We start from the raw sequence: 18,653 nt of genomic DNA, 5'->3' as shown, positions 1-18,653 counted from the left end.
ACTTCTCCGTAAAGGAGAAGCCTTAGTGGATATTTCTTATCCCACAATGTAATGGATTCCGTGTGGGAAAGGGGCTTACAACACGATTCAACTACAACTTTCCGGCAAACTTATATTGGGAGTGATTTTAGGACGGGAGGGGAGCTTGGTGAAATAACATGAAACATTTGAGGGGAAAAAATGTATTTCAGGTCTATTTAAAATAGTATGGCCTAGTTTGTAATATTAATAGTAATAGTTTGGCCTCGCTGTCCTTTATTCATTTGTGCTGGGGATTGAAGTTGTTCTGGAAACAGCCACCAGAGGCGCTCCACACGTCGCGGCTGAAGTTTCCGAAAGCACTCACGCACGCACGCACTCACGCACACACACAGACTGACACACACTCAAAACAAAAACACACAGCCGGTAGCCACTGTGCGCTTCATGCCACTGCTGGGAGTTAATGTGATTGGATAGGAGATGAAATTTGGATGATTATATGTTTGATGTAGCTCCTGGCTGACCCATTACTGTGACAGTTTGCAGGCCTTTTTGGAAGTAAAGTAATGGGGGGGTTCCGGGTGGTGATGGAAGAAATCAAGAAAAATAAGAGAAATAGGAGAGGGAAGAATTATGGGAAGGATATTTGCAGCTGTCTGTTTGAGAAAAATCTAGCGGATGGTTGTGGGTGGGGGTGGGGAGAAAAAAAACAATTCCCTACCATCAGCAAGTTAATAAAAAGGCTGCACTTTATCTCTGTCGAAAAGACAAACACCCTGCGTGTGAGGGTGGAGGGGGGTGGGGGGTGGGGGCGACTGCCGCCCCCCCTCTCTTTACAAGTCACTTACTGGAAGCCTCCTCTGCCGACCGGCCGCTCCTTTAACACTGTGCTCTCCCTCCACTTCTCCACGACCCCTTGATTTCGCTGACAGCACTAATTAATGAATTGCTCCAAAGTGGAGTAGTTAAAGATGGCCGGGGGGCCCTCCGGCCGTCCAGCTGCTCTTGTTTGTCTCTTGGTTTGTTGACTCGGGTGCGCTTGGCTTCACGCAGCCTTGGATCTTGGCATCGATTTTCAGCCTAAAGATCTCGAGCAGGAGTCCGGAACCTGACTGTAGTAACGGCATGGCTGCTCGGAGGACTGGAGGCGAGGGGGTATCACATTTAGAATGGCATTTTCACCACGGTGACGTCTCGCGATCGCCAGTCTCTGCCGAAATCTTCGCATTTTTATGCCTCCGCGTCCGCGCGGAGGCATAAAACACAGGCCTCACAAAACACATTTTTGGCCATAACTCAAGAATTCATACGCTAATTATGACAAAATTTCACACAAATATGAAACAGGATAAAATGATGAAGCGATGGCATTTAATATCCAAAAGGTCAAAACTGCAACTTGACTGGTCGGTGGAAGCATTCAACCGCAACGTGGTAATTCTAGTTCTTTTACAATTTTAGCTCATTAAGCATCGTTAAGATAACGTTGTTATCTGTTTGATCCAGATCGGTCATTTATTGTGGAATATTTTGGTAAAAAATGTATTTGCATCATCGCTGCAACGTTCACCCATGCGCAAATGACGGCGCGCACAGGTCACATGATAATATTGTAGCCTTGTAATTGGGACCTCACCAACATGGCGGTACATGCAGATGTAAGTGTAACAGAACTTTATAGATGTCCACAGACAATCTGAACAACATTTGCATTCGGGCCAGTTCTAACATGGCGTCGTTCGGGTGGTATCCAGATCGGCAGTTCGGTATTGTGGATGGAGTTTGTGATCAACAATTGCAACCCCACCAAGATGGAAACAAAGCAAAGAAACAAACCAAACAAAGCCGCATGTGCGGCTTTGTTTGGTTTGTTTCCTTTATCTAAAGGAATATAAGATCTGAACTCTTCACCATACAAAGGAACAAAGTGACAGGTAAGACTTTACCAGAAGGCAATTGGATTAAACAAAGCGCAGCTTATTAAACGTCATAAATATATATGCTTCTGAGGGCAACTAGCATGCACCAGAGTCAGTGCCACAAAATAAAAACCCAATTACATCACTCTTAATTTATAGACATTCCAGAGATATCTTATATATATATATATATATATATGTGTATGTATAATGTATACAAACTTCCACACAATTTATTTTACTGTATATCCTCTACGATTCAAGTCAGTTAAAACACTTACCTTAGTTAATTTATTTATAGCTTTATAAAATACATTATTAATTGGAAGGCCATTTTCTGTTGATTTATAAAGTGCTATAAAATAATTCTGTTCCCCAAAATGGATTTATAACAGTGATAAATAATCATGCTCACGATATTGACTAAAATAATCGTGATTGACATTTCTGCCATTATCATGCAGCCCTACTTTCAGAATGATAACCGCCGTTAGTTGTGGCGTAGGAAACCCACCCACAGCCGCAAACACCATCCCATCATAGAATTACACTGGGCCGGAACGAATGAGCTTCTACAGTCACAGCACACTATAGAGAGCCAACGCACACTCGTCTATTGAACTTTAATGAAGGGCCGGATACCCTGGACCCCGCGTATAGATGCCTGCAGATATATTTTATTTAGAAATTGCTTCGATCCTCGAGCCGCACAGCAGTTTTGTAAACGGTACATAATTTATCGCCGGGAGAATCACTGTTTTACCAGTGGAGCCAGGCTCCTGTAGATTATTAGTGCACAGTTTGATTTAAAAACAGGCTCCATCAAAGTTGCGGGGCAGTATGATGAATTAATCTTACAACGTGAAAGACGCTAATTGATTTATGAAGTTATCTGCGGTCACAAATCGTCAGGGTGTTAATGACGGGAACGGCGGCGACGCCGATAGTGTTGCTGGACCAAATGAAGATAGCGAAGCAACACACATTGCAATAAATGAATAAATGGTAATACACCTGCGGCGGGTGTGTGCGCTCCGTTTCGCGTTCGCTGTCGAGAGATTAGACGGGGCTCAGCTTTTGCACAGGCCTTCCTCTGCGGAGCGATTGTTTACACATGCGGTTGCGGTTGCGTGTGCTGTTCAAACCTGTCTGCATCGCCGGCTGACAATCCCACTGATCATGTTACAGAAGCCAATAACCCCCAAACCCCCGTTCTATCTCTCCCTTGTTCGCTCTAATCTCGCCCTCTCCCCAAGGGCTGTGTAAATATTTAGCCTGGCTCTTGTTTCCCCGAGATGAGATCCCGCAATGCATTGGGCTCCGACTTATTTTGCTCCCGTTGCCGGAGTTCGTGGTGCTTGGGATTGTGCGGCGGACTTGTTTTTGTTATTTTTTCGTTTTTTTGGGGTTACAGGCACTTGGCGCTGTTTGATTTTAAACACAGCTGTTCCATTTCACACCGTGCATACCTGCAACAATTTTTTTAACACTGGATTTTTATGCTGTCTACGTTCGAATGATGCTTTTGAAAAACAAATCATCAATCCTACATTTTGTTTATATGATTCACTGAGTAATTAGCTGAGTATTTAACAGTACGTGAATATAACGTCAATATAGCAGTATTTGCATATGCAATACTAAATTGTTTGGTAGTCATCATCATCTTTCAACATCTGAAGTCATTTCCATACCAATGGCAAATTCAAAACTACCTTCCTCATGTTCGCAGGTTTTCTTTTTGTTCTCCAAAAGCAAGAATAAGCACAGAATGTGGATTAGTCCATCTTCATTAGTCTGGGGTGTCCTAATCCGGCCATATGCTCATTATAGTACTGTAGTTTCAATCTCATTGTTCATTGTGATAGTTCTTTACTCTGCCTCTAGGACACTGATTCTGAAACTTTTCTAAGGACCCTCAGTTTGATTAGTCCATTGACCCGTTTGATAAGATCTTGTCTCTGGGACCCCAATGTGAGAAGATTTTTATTGTCAGATGTTGGTTGTGTCCAAACCTCCAGACCTGTTTATTCTATAGTTGGCGAGATAACGATAAAAGCGGGATCAAAGCAGTCATTATTCTACATTCTCTAACTCTGCTTACATCTTAGAAATTAAATAAAGTTGAAGTTTAACTATCGATCATTTTGCTGGGAACCTCTTAAAGGACCCCCTGGAAGGTCCCCGGACCCCACGTTGAGACCCGCTGCCTTAGGATATGTGCAGTCCGTAAGTCTATATTGCATTTAGGGAAAAAAAGAGCAGTCGGCACGGAAATACACACACACAGACACAGACGGATTCAATCGCATGGCTTTTGTGGCCGTCTCCCCGAGACACTCACAGACCGCGCCCGGGGCTGGACCCCTCTGGAGGCTCACACTAGTATCGAGCTGCGAGAGGCTTCTGGTGCGTTGTGTGTTATTGAGCTGCTCTGAGGGGCCGCCGCTGCCTCGGCGTTGTCTCTTATTGAATTGTTCCCGGGGCCCGCGGAAGCTGGATCTGCTCGGCAGAGCCCACTAATATTCCTTAATGATGTGGCATCTGTCTCTGTCACCCTCCGCACTGCGCCAGCCAGACAGGGCCTATTGTGGCCGACTTCACGGGGAGATAAGCAGTCCTCTCCCTTCGAGACACAGACGCAGGCAAAATAACGTCCACGCTCGCGAAGAACACCAGAGAAGAGCGGGAAGTCAACACATAACTCACCTTTTTCCTCGATGGCAGACGGAAACTTTTTTTCCCGGTTTATTATCATTTTACCTCTTTAGCTCTTTAAGCTTTTTAACCGATACAACTTTTCAGTTCTGTGGGTTTCTTCAAATGTGATAAAAAAAAATTAGAAAAAAGTCTGTATTTACCATATAAGAGGCCAGTTTGAAAATTGTTTGCAGGATTAAAAGGTATTTTTTGTTGATTTTTATTTTATTTTCAGGTTTTTCCCCACAGTAATTCCTCTACTACTCCACACACACACACAGACACACACACACATACACATTCAGACACACACACTCTTGCCCCATCTGTGTGTTTACACTGACACTGGGCTTGGCACACAGGAACCAGTCAACGCCGCGAACGAACATTATGTTTGCGTGTGTTTGTGCACATGTTTTCCATTTCCTTACGTCATCGTAACTCGCTGAGTGCTCATGAATTTGTCGTGTGCACCTGTCGGATGCGTGTGTGTGTGTGTGTGTGTGTGTGTGTGCGCGCTTGTGTGGGTGTGTGTGCGGGTGTGTGAGTGTGAGTTTGCCAAAGAGAAAGCATACTGGCCAGCGCTCGTCGTGTCATATCCCGTGTTGGTGTCGGGAGCAGACGGGTGGAGCGGCCCCGCGGTTGGCGGAGCCAGCTCCTTGCACCGAGATGCGCGGCCGACGTAAGAGGCTGTTCGGCCGTTGTCACGGTGACGCGCGGTGCTGCTGATAAGACCGCCTGTATTTTTCTCCCGACAATCTACTATCCATACGTTTCATAAGCTGCACACCTATAGATGGAGTATAAGCCCCTGAAACAAATCCTCTTTATTCTCTCTTTCTCTGGATTTTGAGCACTTGAGATCATTATTTGTTCAACGGAAAGAAAAAAGAATCACCTTATGTTTAAGAGGCACCGCACACGATAACATGTTTTCCTGAGCTAAAATGTGAGATATAATCACGGTTCTCTCATTAAAATCGCGCAGGGACGATGAAAATGCAGACGTAGAATTTTTAGTAGCTCGCTACGGCACAAATTTAAAAAAAGATATGTAAGGTTAAAAAGGGAAGGGCGATCCAACCCCAACCGTCAATTGTTGTGAAACCAACTCCTCGCCAATTTCTTGGCACGTTACTAAATAGTGCAGAGGGTGGAGTGGGTGAAGTTACTCCATGTTGTCTTCTCATTTACTTTATCCTGTGTTCATACTCTGTTTTATTGCATGAAATAAATTATTCATACGTTTCTTATTTAGTATTGTATATTCAGTATACTTATATTTTCTTATATTGAGCAAATGCACTTTATTCGCTTTACTGCTGCATGATAGCCAATGCAGCCACACAGTTCTGATTCTGATTCTGATATCTTGACGGGTTGGATTCAGTTTATATTGTCGCAGTCTAAAACACACTTTATCTGGTGTTAGATGGAGGCCGCTGAGTTGGATTTCTTCTCTATGAAGACTGAGCTCATCACAGTATATATTGGCTATTTTTAAGGTGAACTTTAAAAATGAATTGATAATACAATGAATAGAGAAGAAAATAGTTACTATATGCAAACTATTCACATTCACCTATTAATTGACAGGATCTTGGGGTTTTTTTTATTTGAATTTGACCCAGCCCTGCTTTTTTTTGCCTTTCTTGATAACAGTAGCATGGTTTGCACTTTTAAATTTGCCTCATCCTATAAGCTACGATTGTCAGAAAAAAAACCTACTGCCACAAAACTCGCTCTCTCTCCCAAAACTGCCCCCATTACCTGAGTCAAGCACCGAGTGTTTAAATATAATTCCACCAAGGCTGACGTGCTTACGGGCCTTTAGCAGTGATGACCACTCTTCTGAAACCCCTGGCTAAAGGGGATTTGGAGCTCCTCGGGCCTATCATAGCCAGCATTACCACGCGCTGTCAATCAGGCCCGGCTTTCCACAGCCCCGCCATGGTCCGGCTGGTGGCTTCTTTCTAGACGGGACTTTTTCCTGGTTGACGGCGCAGCTCAATCTGCCATCATGAGAGCAGGGGCCTCATCTGGCCGACACCGGAGCCTGTAATGACCAGCCTGTCATAAAGATGGAGGCCGGCGCAGTTCATTCTCTGGCTGATTCTGTCTATGGGGCATATTTTGACAGGGGTGGGCAGTTCTTTCATTTACATACATTTTAAATGACACATATTTGAAATACCTCATTGAATACCTACTTTTACCTATTTTGTCATTTTTATTTGACGTTTGGCGGAACCTACGGTCTGGCGTGAGGGATGTGTCCGCACACACGTCTTCACGTCGATGCTTCCTGCGTCCCCGGTCCCCGCTGACCACCTGGTTCCTTCTCGTGTGAAAAAATACGATGCGTTATGAAAGAGAGCGTTGTTTTGTGTTGGTCAAGAATACAAGAGCCAGGTATAATGTATAATCTACTTTCCAGACTAATGACTGGTTTCATTACTATTCCATGCAAGAATTTTATACCGTTCTTGAAATCTCCCCCTTTTTTTTTTTTAAACATTCCATCACTTGATCAGTCATAGTGGTCATTCAGTGGTGGTGCGTAACCGCACTAGAGAACATGTTATTGATGGCTTTCAAATCATACACGACATGATACACCTATATGGGTCTCGGGTGCCAGGTCGGATACTATGCTCATGTCGTTATCATATTTGTAAAATGTTCCAATACCAAAACCAAATATCAATGTAAACAAATTTTCACTCATTTTTTTCAGTCTGAAAAAAAAATGGTATGACCTGTTTCAGGCGTCATTTGATATTTTTTGTAACCCGTGCTGCTGAGAAAATGTTGATGACAAGATATTCGGTTTATTTGTTTCTCATTTTGACAATCCAATTTTCATATATTGTAACATTATGCATTTCAAGTGTTTCATAATTTATTCTGATGCATTTATTGGGCCCATTGTATCCAGATAAATATTAATGTATTTATGCCTGTTTTTATATTAGTTCACATTAGGGTTATAAAAGGAACTATTATATGATAATAGATTGTTATTGTGATGACGGTCACAGGAAAAGGGCCAGAAAGTAGCTGTGAAGTGAGTGAATATAATGTATTTGTTCACCTACAATAACCACAGTCTATAGCAGCTCTACATTTTGCATATACTGTAGTAATGGTTATCTTGTTAACTGCAAGATAAATGTTAGCCAAGTTAGGACTACATCTTAATTTTAGACAAAAGGCAATTCCAAAGGCACTTATATACAGAGCTAATTACCTCCCCAGAGACAAACCTGATTCCTGTTGTGTGTTTCCGTCTGCAGATGCTGCGGTGGGGACGCAATACATATCAGCATAACACTATGATACCCTTTTCATAAAAATGAATTTGAAATGCAAAAAAACTGAATTGACTGTGCTTTAAAGACATTTTGATCGCAAACATGCACACACACGCACACACACACACACACACACACACACACACACACACACACACACACACACACACACACACACACACACACACAGGATATATGAAATATCCATATATGTAGTATTTATATATACAACATTGTATCATTGAAAGGTCTTAGGATCCCTCACTCGGCTTTCCTTTTTCCGTGGCTCTTCTTTGTGTTTCTGACTCAAAATAAAGAGCACTATATCTCTAATATGAGCTCTCAGACTGCCATGAATCTTCCAGAGAGGCAAGCCCAGAGAGCACTATACCCCACATTAGGGGAATGAATATTGATTCAAAAACAAATTTGACATGGTTTTTAAATCGACTTGAAAAATGCATCACTTAAAAGAGTCAGGGGTTTGTAGTTCGTCAATGGAGCGGAGAAAACTTCACTCTTGTTTTATGGTTTAATAAGATTTTGTTAATGGCTTCTTCCACCTTCAGAAAATCCTTCTCAAATGGCGTGTGTATCTATATGTGTGTGTATCTATGTGTGTGTGTGTGTGTGTGTGTGTGTGTGTGTGTGTGTGTGTGTTCATGTGTGGAAGTGCTCACCTGATTATTGGTCTCTGGCCTGAGCACACCCTCACATTGTGCTGAGGGTTAATGACTTTAGGCAGTGTGTGTGTGTTTGTGTGTTTGTGTGTGTGTGTGTGTGTATGTGTGTGTGTGTGTGTGTGTGTGTGTGTGTGTGTGTGTGTGTGTGTGTGTGTGTGCGCGATAGAGCATGCGGTTATGCATGTGCTTGTGTACGTGCATGGCCCTGCGTGTTGAATTGCAGACTAATGACTTCTTCGGGGTGAGTAATTGAAGCACGAAATGAAAGAAATAAGTAAAAATAAAAAATAAATGACGGAATTGAGACACCTGTCTCTTTCGCCTTTTCCTGCTCTTTTATCAAAATATATTTTCCTCTCCGTTTTACATCAACATATGTCACGGCATATGAGCGTTCTGCGGCAACAGTGTGCACAGTCGTCTCACCTTGACTGCTTGGGTGTTTTTTTTAAGCCTGTGTTTGGAGCCAAGCAGCTGTTCCTCCAAGGATGGCTAAAATAAGATATTGGGAAATCTCTCTGCGGTGTTCATTTGGCATGGAGCAGAGCGCTGCTCAACCACACCTTTTGCTTTTGTCATCCAAATTATATCAATCATATATCTAATATATACAGTATATCAATATTCTGCAGGAATAATATCCACTGTCTCAGGTATTGGGACCCCAGGTTATGTCATTACTTTAACAACACAACTTACACTTAACCAGACGGTCCTGAATTCTCATCTTATTTTCTCTTATATTATCATCATTTCAGCTCATACAGTACGTTCCTGGATATCCCTCCGCCGAGGATCAATAGTGTGATCGTATCGTATCGTAAACAAACTGATAATTATCGTTTTTGAATATGTAACAACAGCGGGTGCTTATCAGCGTTTGCACAGGAGCGTGTTGTGTGTGTGAGCTCTTAGTGGGTGTTTCTCTGGCTAATGGCTGCAGGATAAGTGCCGGTCTCCAGGGCGGTGCTCCGCTGCACACAAGAGACTCCCAAACGAGCGGAGATCCAAGAGCGCTGACTCAGCCGTCGCCCGTGGATACACTCGCTCCATCCCGGCCCCAGTACCGGCAGCTCGCTCCCTGTAATGGGTTTCGTTCACTGTCACTGTTTGTGACTCCTGCCCCGATGTCACTCTCCGTTACCCGCTAATTGTGCGTGACATACGCTCATATTTGCTTTGAGATTTTGACTCCGCCAAAACCGCAGCTGGTTAGTGAAGCCAGAAGGAGTTAATTCCATTGCTGTGTCTCCATGGGGATTTTTTCCAACGGTGCTCTGTCCGTCTACCACAAATACTAACGGTTTTTCGAGTTCATACCGCAGGGAATAAACATTGTTCCTTTGAGATGTTCCTATGGTAACCTGAGCTTTGGTCTCTTTCCTCCGCAGATTTACAACGAGAAGAAGAGCCAGTTTGAGATCAAGAGGAACAACCCCAAGGACCTGGTGGAGAGGGTGGCGAGGGACATCTCCAAACTGCTCAACAGCAAGAGGAAAGCCCTGGAGGTGAGGGAATATATATATATATATAACGTTTGATTCCCACGCAAGGACTCCCGATTCCATTTGATATCGATTTAATCCCATATTGATGAGATGGTCCACAAAACGATTCTATATCAATATATTGACATTTTTTACATCAGAATTGCGACCACATGTTCAGCTGACGTCCATTCCATAAACATTTGATGGAACAAATTCAGTGTAACCCAAACATTTAATATTTATATTTCAAATAAATATTTATATATACAGTATATATTTTTATTATACAATTATTTTATTTATATTATATCTGTAATTCATTTTGACAAAATGGTTAGGTTGTACACATTGTAACATTGATACATTGTATCAATGCTACAATGTATCAATGTTTCAATGTATCAATGCTACAATATACTGTATCACTGTTACAATGTATCAATGTTACAATGTATCAATGCTACAATGTATCAATGCTACAATGTATCAATGTTACAATGTATCAATGCTACAATGTATCAATGCTACAATGTATCAATGTTACAATGTATTAATGTTACAATGTATCAACGCTACAATGTATCAATGCTACACTGTATCAATGCTACAATGTATCAATGTTACAATGTATCAATGCTCCAATGTATCAATGTTACAAGGCATCAATGTTAGAATGTATTAATATATCAATGCTACAATGTATCAATGCTACAATATAGCACTCTTACAATGTATCAATGTTACAATGTATCAATGCCACAATGTATCAATGCTACAATGTATCAATGCTACAATGTATCAATCTTACAGTGTATCAATGTTACAATGTATCAATGCTACAATGTATCAATACTACAATGTATCAATGCTACAGTGTATCAATGCTACAATGCTACAATATATCAATGCTGCAATGTATCAATGCTACATGTATCAATGCTACAATGTATCAATGCTACAATTTCCAAATCGATTCAGAAATTGAAATGATAGAACTGAATTATATCGGTATCAGTAACGATTTTCAAATTTTTTACACACACACACACACACACACACAAACACACACACAGGAGAGTAGATTGGCGTCTCTTTCAGGAGAGTTTGTTTCACAAGGCTCTTCTCGCTTTTGAACATTTTTCGACAGAGGAGATTCTCTCTGAGGTTACGGTGCGGGACCTCATGCGCACGAGAGGCAGACCAGGCGAGAGATACTGACACAAAAACCAGAGAGTCTAAGGCAATGCAATGGAGGAATTTGAGAGGAGTGGGACACTGAGGGCCGTAAATGAGAAAAGTATTCACCATCAGGGTGTCAATGGTGTTTTTTGGGGTTTTTTTTCCCGAAAGCAGAGGATAATGTCCACACGTGCGAGATTAGTTTTTACTAATCCTGACAAATTGTTTCCAAAAAAAACAAAAATAAAACAACAAATATTCACAGACCCATTCATTTTGTTAATCTGTTTGCTAAAGCAGTTAATAAGTAAGTTAGATCACCTTTTAAAAAGATGAAGAGAGCGCTCATAAATGCTGCACCCTCACTGATTCCGATAAAAATGAATTACTATGTCATAGTAAGTGTGTCCTTCTTTTCATAGGGAGAGAGCAATTCATTTTAATTAATCGACACAAAACCACTGGAAAACTGCACGACATTGCACAAAAAAACATTTCGATTCCATGAAATCATTTGTTTATGTTTATGTTTATTCCACCATACGTTACGCGTAAGGCACACCAGCATGCCGTAGCGCACAATCGCACTATCAGGAATTAAGGCATCTCGGGGGCGCAAACCCAATTGGGGACACTTGATATGCACACATGGCCACGGGACATTTCCAAGACTGATATTGATTTTTGATAAATATATGTTTTGAAATAAAAAAAAATAGCTAAACATGTTTGAAATATGTCATAATGTGTAAAATCCATTTGGAGGTCCCTCCAGGCTCCATGTTATAATAAAAGTACACGATGCAACGCTCAAATTGATATGAAACAGTTTCCAAATATGCAATGTGGAATATCTGCACTTTGACCGGTTTGTCAGTTTTGAAACAGCAAGAATGATTCATATTTAGCCTGAATCAGATGCTTATTGACCTAAATGTGAATTGCAACACATCTAATTAGTGGGTGCTGGCTCCAAAATAATAATAAAATAAAACGGGCGGAAATGAATCACACTCTTTGTTGTGAGAATTTTGGAACCTAAAAACGGGATTGTGTGCCCAAAAAAAAAGGTTGAGGGCGCCCTGAGTGACCCTGACCCACCCCCCTCCACCACTCTGTTTTTTGGCAGCCGTTGGCCCAGTGCTGCCACAGCCTCCCTCCCAATCCCTCCCTAACCTCCCGGACCGCGCTGTCACCCCGCATCCGGTCTGCGGAACTCAGTCAGGAGGAGGGAAATGAGGTGAAAAAAAGAGGAGGGATGGAATGCGAATGTTTCCCTGAGGCGCGGAAAAATCTGGGAAATGATGTTCAGAAATTCATAGGTTTAAAAATGAGCAACGAGCGGGGGGTGAAAGGGAGCAGACGATGGATAGAGACAGGGAGAAACTATATATATATATATATATATATTTTTTTTTTACAGTATATGTATACTGTGTGTGTATATATATATATATATATATATATATATATATATATATTTATTATTATTTTTTTTTTTATCAAAAGTTCAGAGAGCGGTGTGTCCAAAGAAAAAAGTATAAAGAGTGGCGTAACAGGTTGGGAATCAATTTGTCACAATTTGAATGTTTTTTGTGATGTTTTGCTTTTATTTTAATATCTATTTTATCTTTTACTTCCCACTAAAACAGAAAAATGAATACCGAGCGTAAACAATTTTAAAGCGGCCTTATTGTTGTGTTTCTGCTATTCTTTGGTGGAGGGAAATGAAGGAGTGGTCTTAATGCAGTCCACAGATAAGGTTTTAAAGTCCTCACACTGAGCCGGGAGCAGCGCGTTCGCTGTTTCATATTCAGCCCCGTCCCTTCTCCATGCAAATGGGTATTTTTTTCCTAAATTATGGCTCCCACAAATTTTGGGATGTTCAAATAAATCACAGCAAGGTGTGCGAGTATATTTGTGTGTGTGTGTGTGTGCGTGTGTGTGTGTGTGTGTGTTTGTGTGTGTGAGTGCGCGTGTGTGTGTGTGTGTGTGTGTGTGTGTGCTGCATTGTCTGTACACTTTCCTAAAAAACAATACTTTTTCCTTTGTTGTGCACATAAACATGGCTTGGTGCCGGAAAGAGAATAAATAATTTTCCTGCAGCTTGTTTAATTTTGTATCGTAGTTCGCGTTTTATTTGTTCGCTGTTGGAAAGACGTGAACGTCCCTAAATATGCAGTTACTCAAAGTGTTACAGATTTATTATATTACAGCGCTTCATGAATCACTGAGTCAGGATAGTTGTCGTGGAGACCGCGCCCATGATGAAAAGGCAGTTTCGGAAGACATGAATGACTTAAATTGCTGTTATGGCTGATCACATCAGGAATTAAACTACAATATGAGGTAAATTCATAATGGATTTGGAATGGTGTGTTGTTTTAGATTTTTAATTGAATCCTTCATAAATAATTTGCATAAAAATCATTATATCTCTGACTGTATTATATATCGTTATTTTTTGGCTATTTGTAGATATTTGACAATTCTAGTTTTATTTGTATTTTATTTTTTATTGTTACTTTTACATGACTTTTTACATTTTATTTTTATTCTCATTTTTTTTGGAATATTAAGGCTTTTTTTTTTATGTTAAACGCACCAAACCTCACCAGAGCAAATTCCCACTATATGTAAATGTCCTGGCGGAATAAACTGTTTCTGATTCCGATAGGCAGGCATAGCATACTGTTACCTAAAAAAAACATAGGAAATATAACATTCAAAATGTTTTCCACTTTACCCCAAGAATAGAGACAGACTTAAGCTTGCTCACTTTTTCTGCAAAGCCTCTCTATGTTTATTCTCCTGCTCTTGTCTTAATCTCCTCCGCTCCATGTCCCTGTCTGACGTTCTCTCTTTGCCTCTGGCTCCAGTCATCTCCCCGAACAATGATCTGATTCTACGGTCAGCGCCAAAATTAAAATGTAGCACAAACTGGGCTAGACCCACAGACTGGTATATTGCCGGCAGGCATGTTGGACAAAGCTCAGATTTCCCCAGGCAGGTGAAAATAAATTAATAATAACAAAAATAGAATAATTGTCATTTGTCATCATTTGAGATTATTTTTAGTGGCCGTGCCACTTGCAACCCACATGAATTATTTATTTGTGGGACACATACTTTGAATCGGATAACTCATCATTGTGCACTGTGAGTAAATGTACCGCTCACGCTTTTTTTTATTTTTCCTTGGTACATTTTTCAGGGTCCCATCATTTTCAACAAAAACACTCGAACTACAATAGCACAACACGCTACGACTGTAATTTCAAGCTTTAACAACTATTCAAAAAGATTAAAAAAAAGATTGTAAAAAGAATTCTATTCAACATTATTATTGGTCTAATAGACAATGTTGTTGTTGAAGAAAGGCTAAAAATGCACTGTAGGGAGATTCATCTTGAACACATTTTGTAATGACCTTTTACATAATATGGTGCTTATTGGGGTTACAATAACAAGTACTAAAGTGTGACACTTGTAAATCAAGACAAGTTTTGATGTTATCTGTTATTACATAATGTATTGAATTATTACATATTCATCATAGAAAATTGTAACTACAGAATGACCACGGCATTATGTTATTATTATTATTATTATTATTATTATTATTATTATTATTATTATTTTTATACAAAATGTGGCCAAACATATTATGTATTGCCTTCAAGATGTTTATTACAAAATGCTGCACCTTATTCCAAAATGTGGCGTCGTTATGTAATGCGTTGTTACAAGCTTGTCTGCATGGGTGTAGGTGTGTATGTTTGGGTGTTATGTGATACTACACAGTGTGTGTGCCTGTGTGTGTGTGTGTGTGTGTGTGTGTGTGTGTGTGTGTGTGTGTGTGTGTGTGTGTGTGTGTGTGTGTGTGTGTGTGTGTGTGTGTGTGTGTGTGCGTGTGTGTGTGTGCTCTCACTGCTACAGGAGCTCCTCTCTGTCGGTCGTTTAAAGGCCGAGCAACCAAAGAGAACACGGTCCTGCGTGTAACCTGTCATGTGTATAAAGCCAAACAGGAGTGATAAACCTCTGTGAACCATCTAAGCCTCCCTCTCTCTCTCTCTCTCTCTCTCTCTCTCTCTCTCTCTCTCTCCCTCTCCCTCTCTCTCTCGCTCTCTCTCGCTCTCGCTTTGAGTCCTCGCTACGTGGAAGCGCCACACCGCAGAGCCGGCCGGAGATCAGATGGTTCTCCCAGGCCCAGCCGGGAAGACTCCGGGTTGTGTACGCTGTCAGTCAGGAGCAGGTCAGGGGGGAGGTTGTCCATCAGGGAGAGGACGATGCTGCTGCCGCTGTGGCTGCTCATGCTGCCAGGAGATTCTTGAGAAGGAGGGAAGACCGGGCCATGTGTTGCAGACAGAGATCGTGTTACATTCCCATCAGTCGCCGGGGGGGGCGAAAGGGGTGGGGGGGGGGGGACTACCATTGTCAAACCTTTTTAGACAGGATTTTACAGAGGGGACTGATGGAATAGGAAAGGGACTAAGGTTGGTCTAATCCAATTACATGCATATATACTCTATACTCCAACACTGCGTCTGAGGAATGGCTGCCTCTGGGCTGTGGATGGATGGGTGGATGAGTGGATGGATGGATGGATGGATGGATGGATGGATGGATGGATGGATGGATGGAGGCTCCGCGGGGCTGTTTATCAAGGTGTTTGCGGTGCCGTGATAGGTGGACGACGTAATCAGACATGGGGGAGCCGGGGGAGCCGGAGGACGTTCGGATTTTTAACAAGGCGCGCGGGGCCATACGCATGGCGCAGGAGGTGGTGACCTCCAGCGTGGATTTGCTCTTCTTCCGACTTCACTGTGGCCACGCGCTGCACTCAACCGGTCCAACATATTGAGCATTTTTAAAATGTTAGGGCCTGGACTAAAAACGAATAACTGTAAAATGATGTCAGTGGACGGCAGTTGCCGGGTAGGCAACGCAGCGAAATAGATTGCCACTGTCCATGCCTCAAATTATACTGTTACACAAATTGAACGCCATGCCGCCCAGCCCTGTCTCACCGCTCCAGCGTCAACAAACTTTACCAACCCAAACTTGGATTGGAAGGAGGATAAGAGAAGATTCAGAAGATTCTAGGAATGAAATATCCAGCAGTATCAGAATTGTGTTTTCTATCGCCATGCTTAAACAGCATACTATACATGTCGTAGACTGTGCTTTCCAACATGCATTATATATATGTATTGTAGGTATATTTTTAATATGCATCATAATAATAATAAGGGCTAGGTCTAATGAAAATCAATCATTTATTTTTCATTTTTTTATATCAAATGGGTCTCCAATAAAAGGGATGTTCACACCTCGGTTTATGGCATTTGATCGCATTTGTTATTCATTCTTGAGCTGGTTTTCAAAGGTCAAACCGAGAGATGAGGATGGCGATAAGAATTTGATGAGGACGATGAGGATTTGATTGACCGGACGGCGCGCGTGCGGGGGGGGGGAAGGCAGAAATGCGCTTGACAGAACGAATCAGTCGGTCGGCGTGGGCCCGCGTCTCCTCCCGACCGCGGGAAAGCGAGACGACACCGCCGTGGCGGGGGCAAGGAGGGATGTCATCCGTCATCGTGTTACGTCCATTAATAATTCACCGCGACGCGGGCTCCCCGTGCGCGGCGGCGGGGAGGGCAATCCCGTGCATTTAACGTTTGACTCTACTGAACATTTGTTTTTCGGTGGCCCATACGCTCGGGCGGAAACGTCCCAAAACTTTGCGTTGTGTGGGGGTAAAATATAATGAGGAAGTCGGGCCTCGTGATTAAATGTTCGTCAAAGTGGAGAACGGTAGCGGCGGTGTAATCATTTGGCTTTGCCTGCGCTTGCTTCGAGTTAATTACAAAAGTTTAAACAAGTTTAAAGGTTAACTTCTTCTTTTTTTTTTTTTTTGGGTCGTCAAGGGCGCTACACTGCGCGGCTTTGATGATTTATTTCTTAGTTCGTATTCAGCGAAGATTCTCTGCCTATTTTTGCTGCTCATTCTATTTATTCCGGTCATGCTTCGCGGACATCGGGACGGAAAAGGCTTTTTGACAAACAACAGTATCATTATAAATGGACCCTAAAACCAAAAGATGTGCCCCCGTTCCCAAACAAAGCGGCGGCTGTGTTGTCTTCTATGCGCTCCCGCTCATGTGGGACGCTCCCTCCGCCCTCCTCGGAGAGCGCGCGCGCCGCGGATGGTGGCTCGGGTCGCCGTTCCGGCGGGATCTCAGACGCCTCAGCGGCCGCCTTTAATTGAACGGGCATCCAGCACAAATAACCAATTTCTGAAAGCTAAATTTAGACGCCGGTCTTTTAAAGGGGCCGCTACACCACACACACACACACACACACACACACACACACACACACACACACACACACACCGCTGCAGTCACGGGAGCCGCGTGCGCTGTCCTCCTCAACTCCGACGGCCCTTTAATGAGCGCTGTTGCCGGGCGTGTTGTGAAGATGAAGGGTTAGGAAACCGACCCCCACCCCCTCCCCCAGTCGGGGGAAAGCAAGGTTTATTCCCAGTCAAACGGCGGGAAATATGGGCGGCAGCTTGCGTGCGCCCTCGTCGAACAACGGCACTCACGGCAAATGATTATGTCCCTCCTGTTGGCGATGAGCGATGACAAATGGATTGGCCTCTCCCTCCGATGAGGTAAGATTTCCCTGCAGCCTCACTCCGCTCGCGGCCCATTTACAAAGCTCCTCCCTGCCGTACATCACGCCAGATGCCTTTTTAATGCAGAGCCTTTCACAATGACATCGATGCTTGTTTATTGTGAAATATTATTTGAATACGGCGCTAACCCGTATAAAAATGACTATTAAGAATTATTGTAGTTATTATACCTATTTAAGACCCCCTGTTAAAATACGAGGGCATTTTATTCAGTTTTTATATGGAGATCGATTGAGCTCGTTGTTAATGTTATTACATTTAAAGATTAAGCTTCACTTCTAAACGTGACGGCGCTTTAAAAAAAAATCCATGCTCTGATACAAAAATAGCAAAAAGGAAATAAAGGAAAAAAGATTTTGTGTCCTCTTTTGTCAGGTCAGCGGTGGACGTCGTGGACAGCGTGCTGCCCTCGTCGTAGCATTAAAACTTGATCCGAGCTCTTACCGTTAACCTCCCTGAGGCCCAGTGTGCCACTCAGTAATAGCGGGTAGCCCTTGGCATGGCTTTTGTTCATTTAGGCAGCTTAATGAATTACAAGGTCCTTATAATGAGTGTGCCTGAGCAGTGCTGTGGGGAGGTCAGATGGTTTGAATAACTAATGAACCCAGACACCAGTTAGAGCTTTAAGATGCATAAAATTAGCCATTCTCGTTGACACCGCTTGCAGTGTGGCGTTTTGGAAA

General features: G+C 42.4%; 1 protein-coding gene across 1 annotated transcript in view; it reads left to right on the top strand.

Annotated features, from left to right (window-relative positions):
• The window catches only part of cacna2d2a (calcium channel, voltage-dependent, alpha 2/delta subunit 2a), a gene marked incomplete at its 5' end in the record, with an annotated part of 134,713 nt that overhangs the window by 29,921 nt on the left and 86,139 nt on the right, over positions 1 to 18,653 (top strand). Inside the window, one exon of the mRNA XM_080000311.1 lies at positions 9,990 to 10,106. Coding sequence (XP_079856437.1) covers positions 9,990 to 10,106 — 117 coding nt within the window. The remainder of the gene's footprint in view (positions 1 to 9,989; positions 10,107 to 18,653) is intronic.

This window comes from Zeus faber (genome assembly GCF_960531495.2).
Source record: "Zeus faber genome assembly, chromosome: 5".
Classification (NCBI taxonomy): Eukaryota; Metazoa; Chordata; class Actinopteri; order Zeiformes; family Zeidae; genus Zeus; species Zeus faber.
Note: the sequence above shows the minus strand (reverse complement) of the source record. Positions and strands in the feature narration are given on the sequence as shown.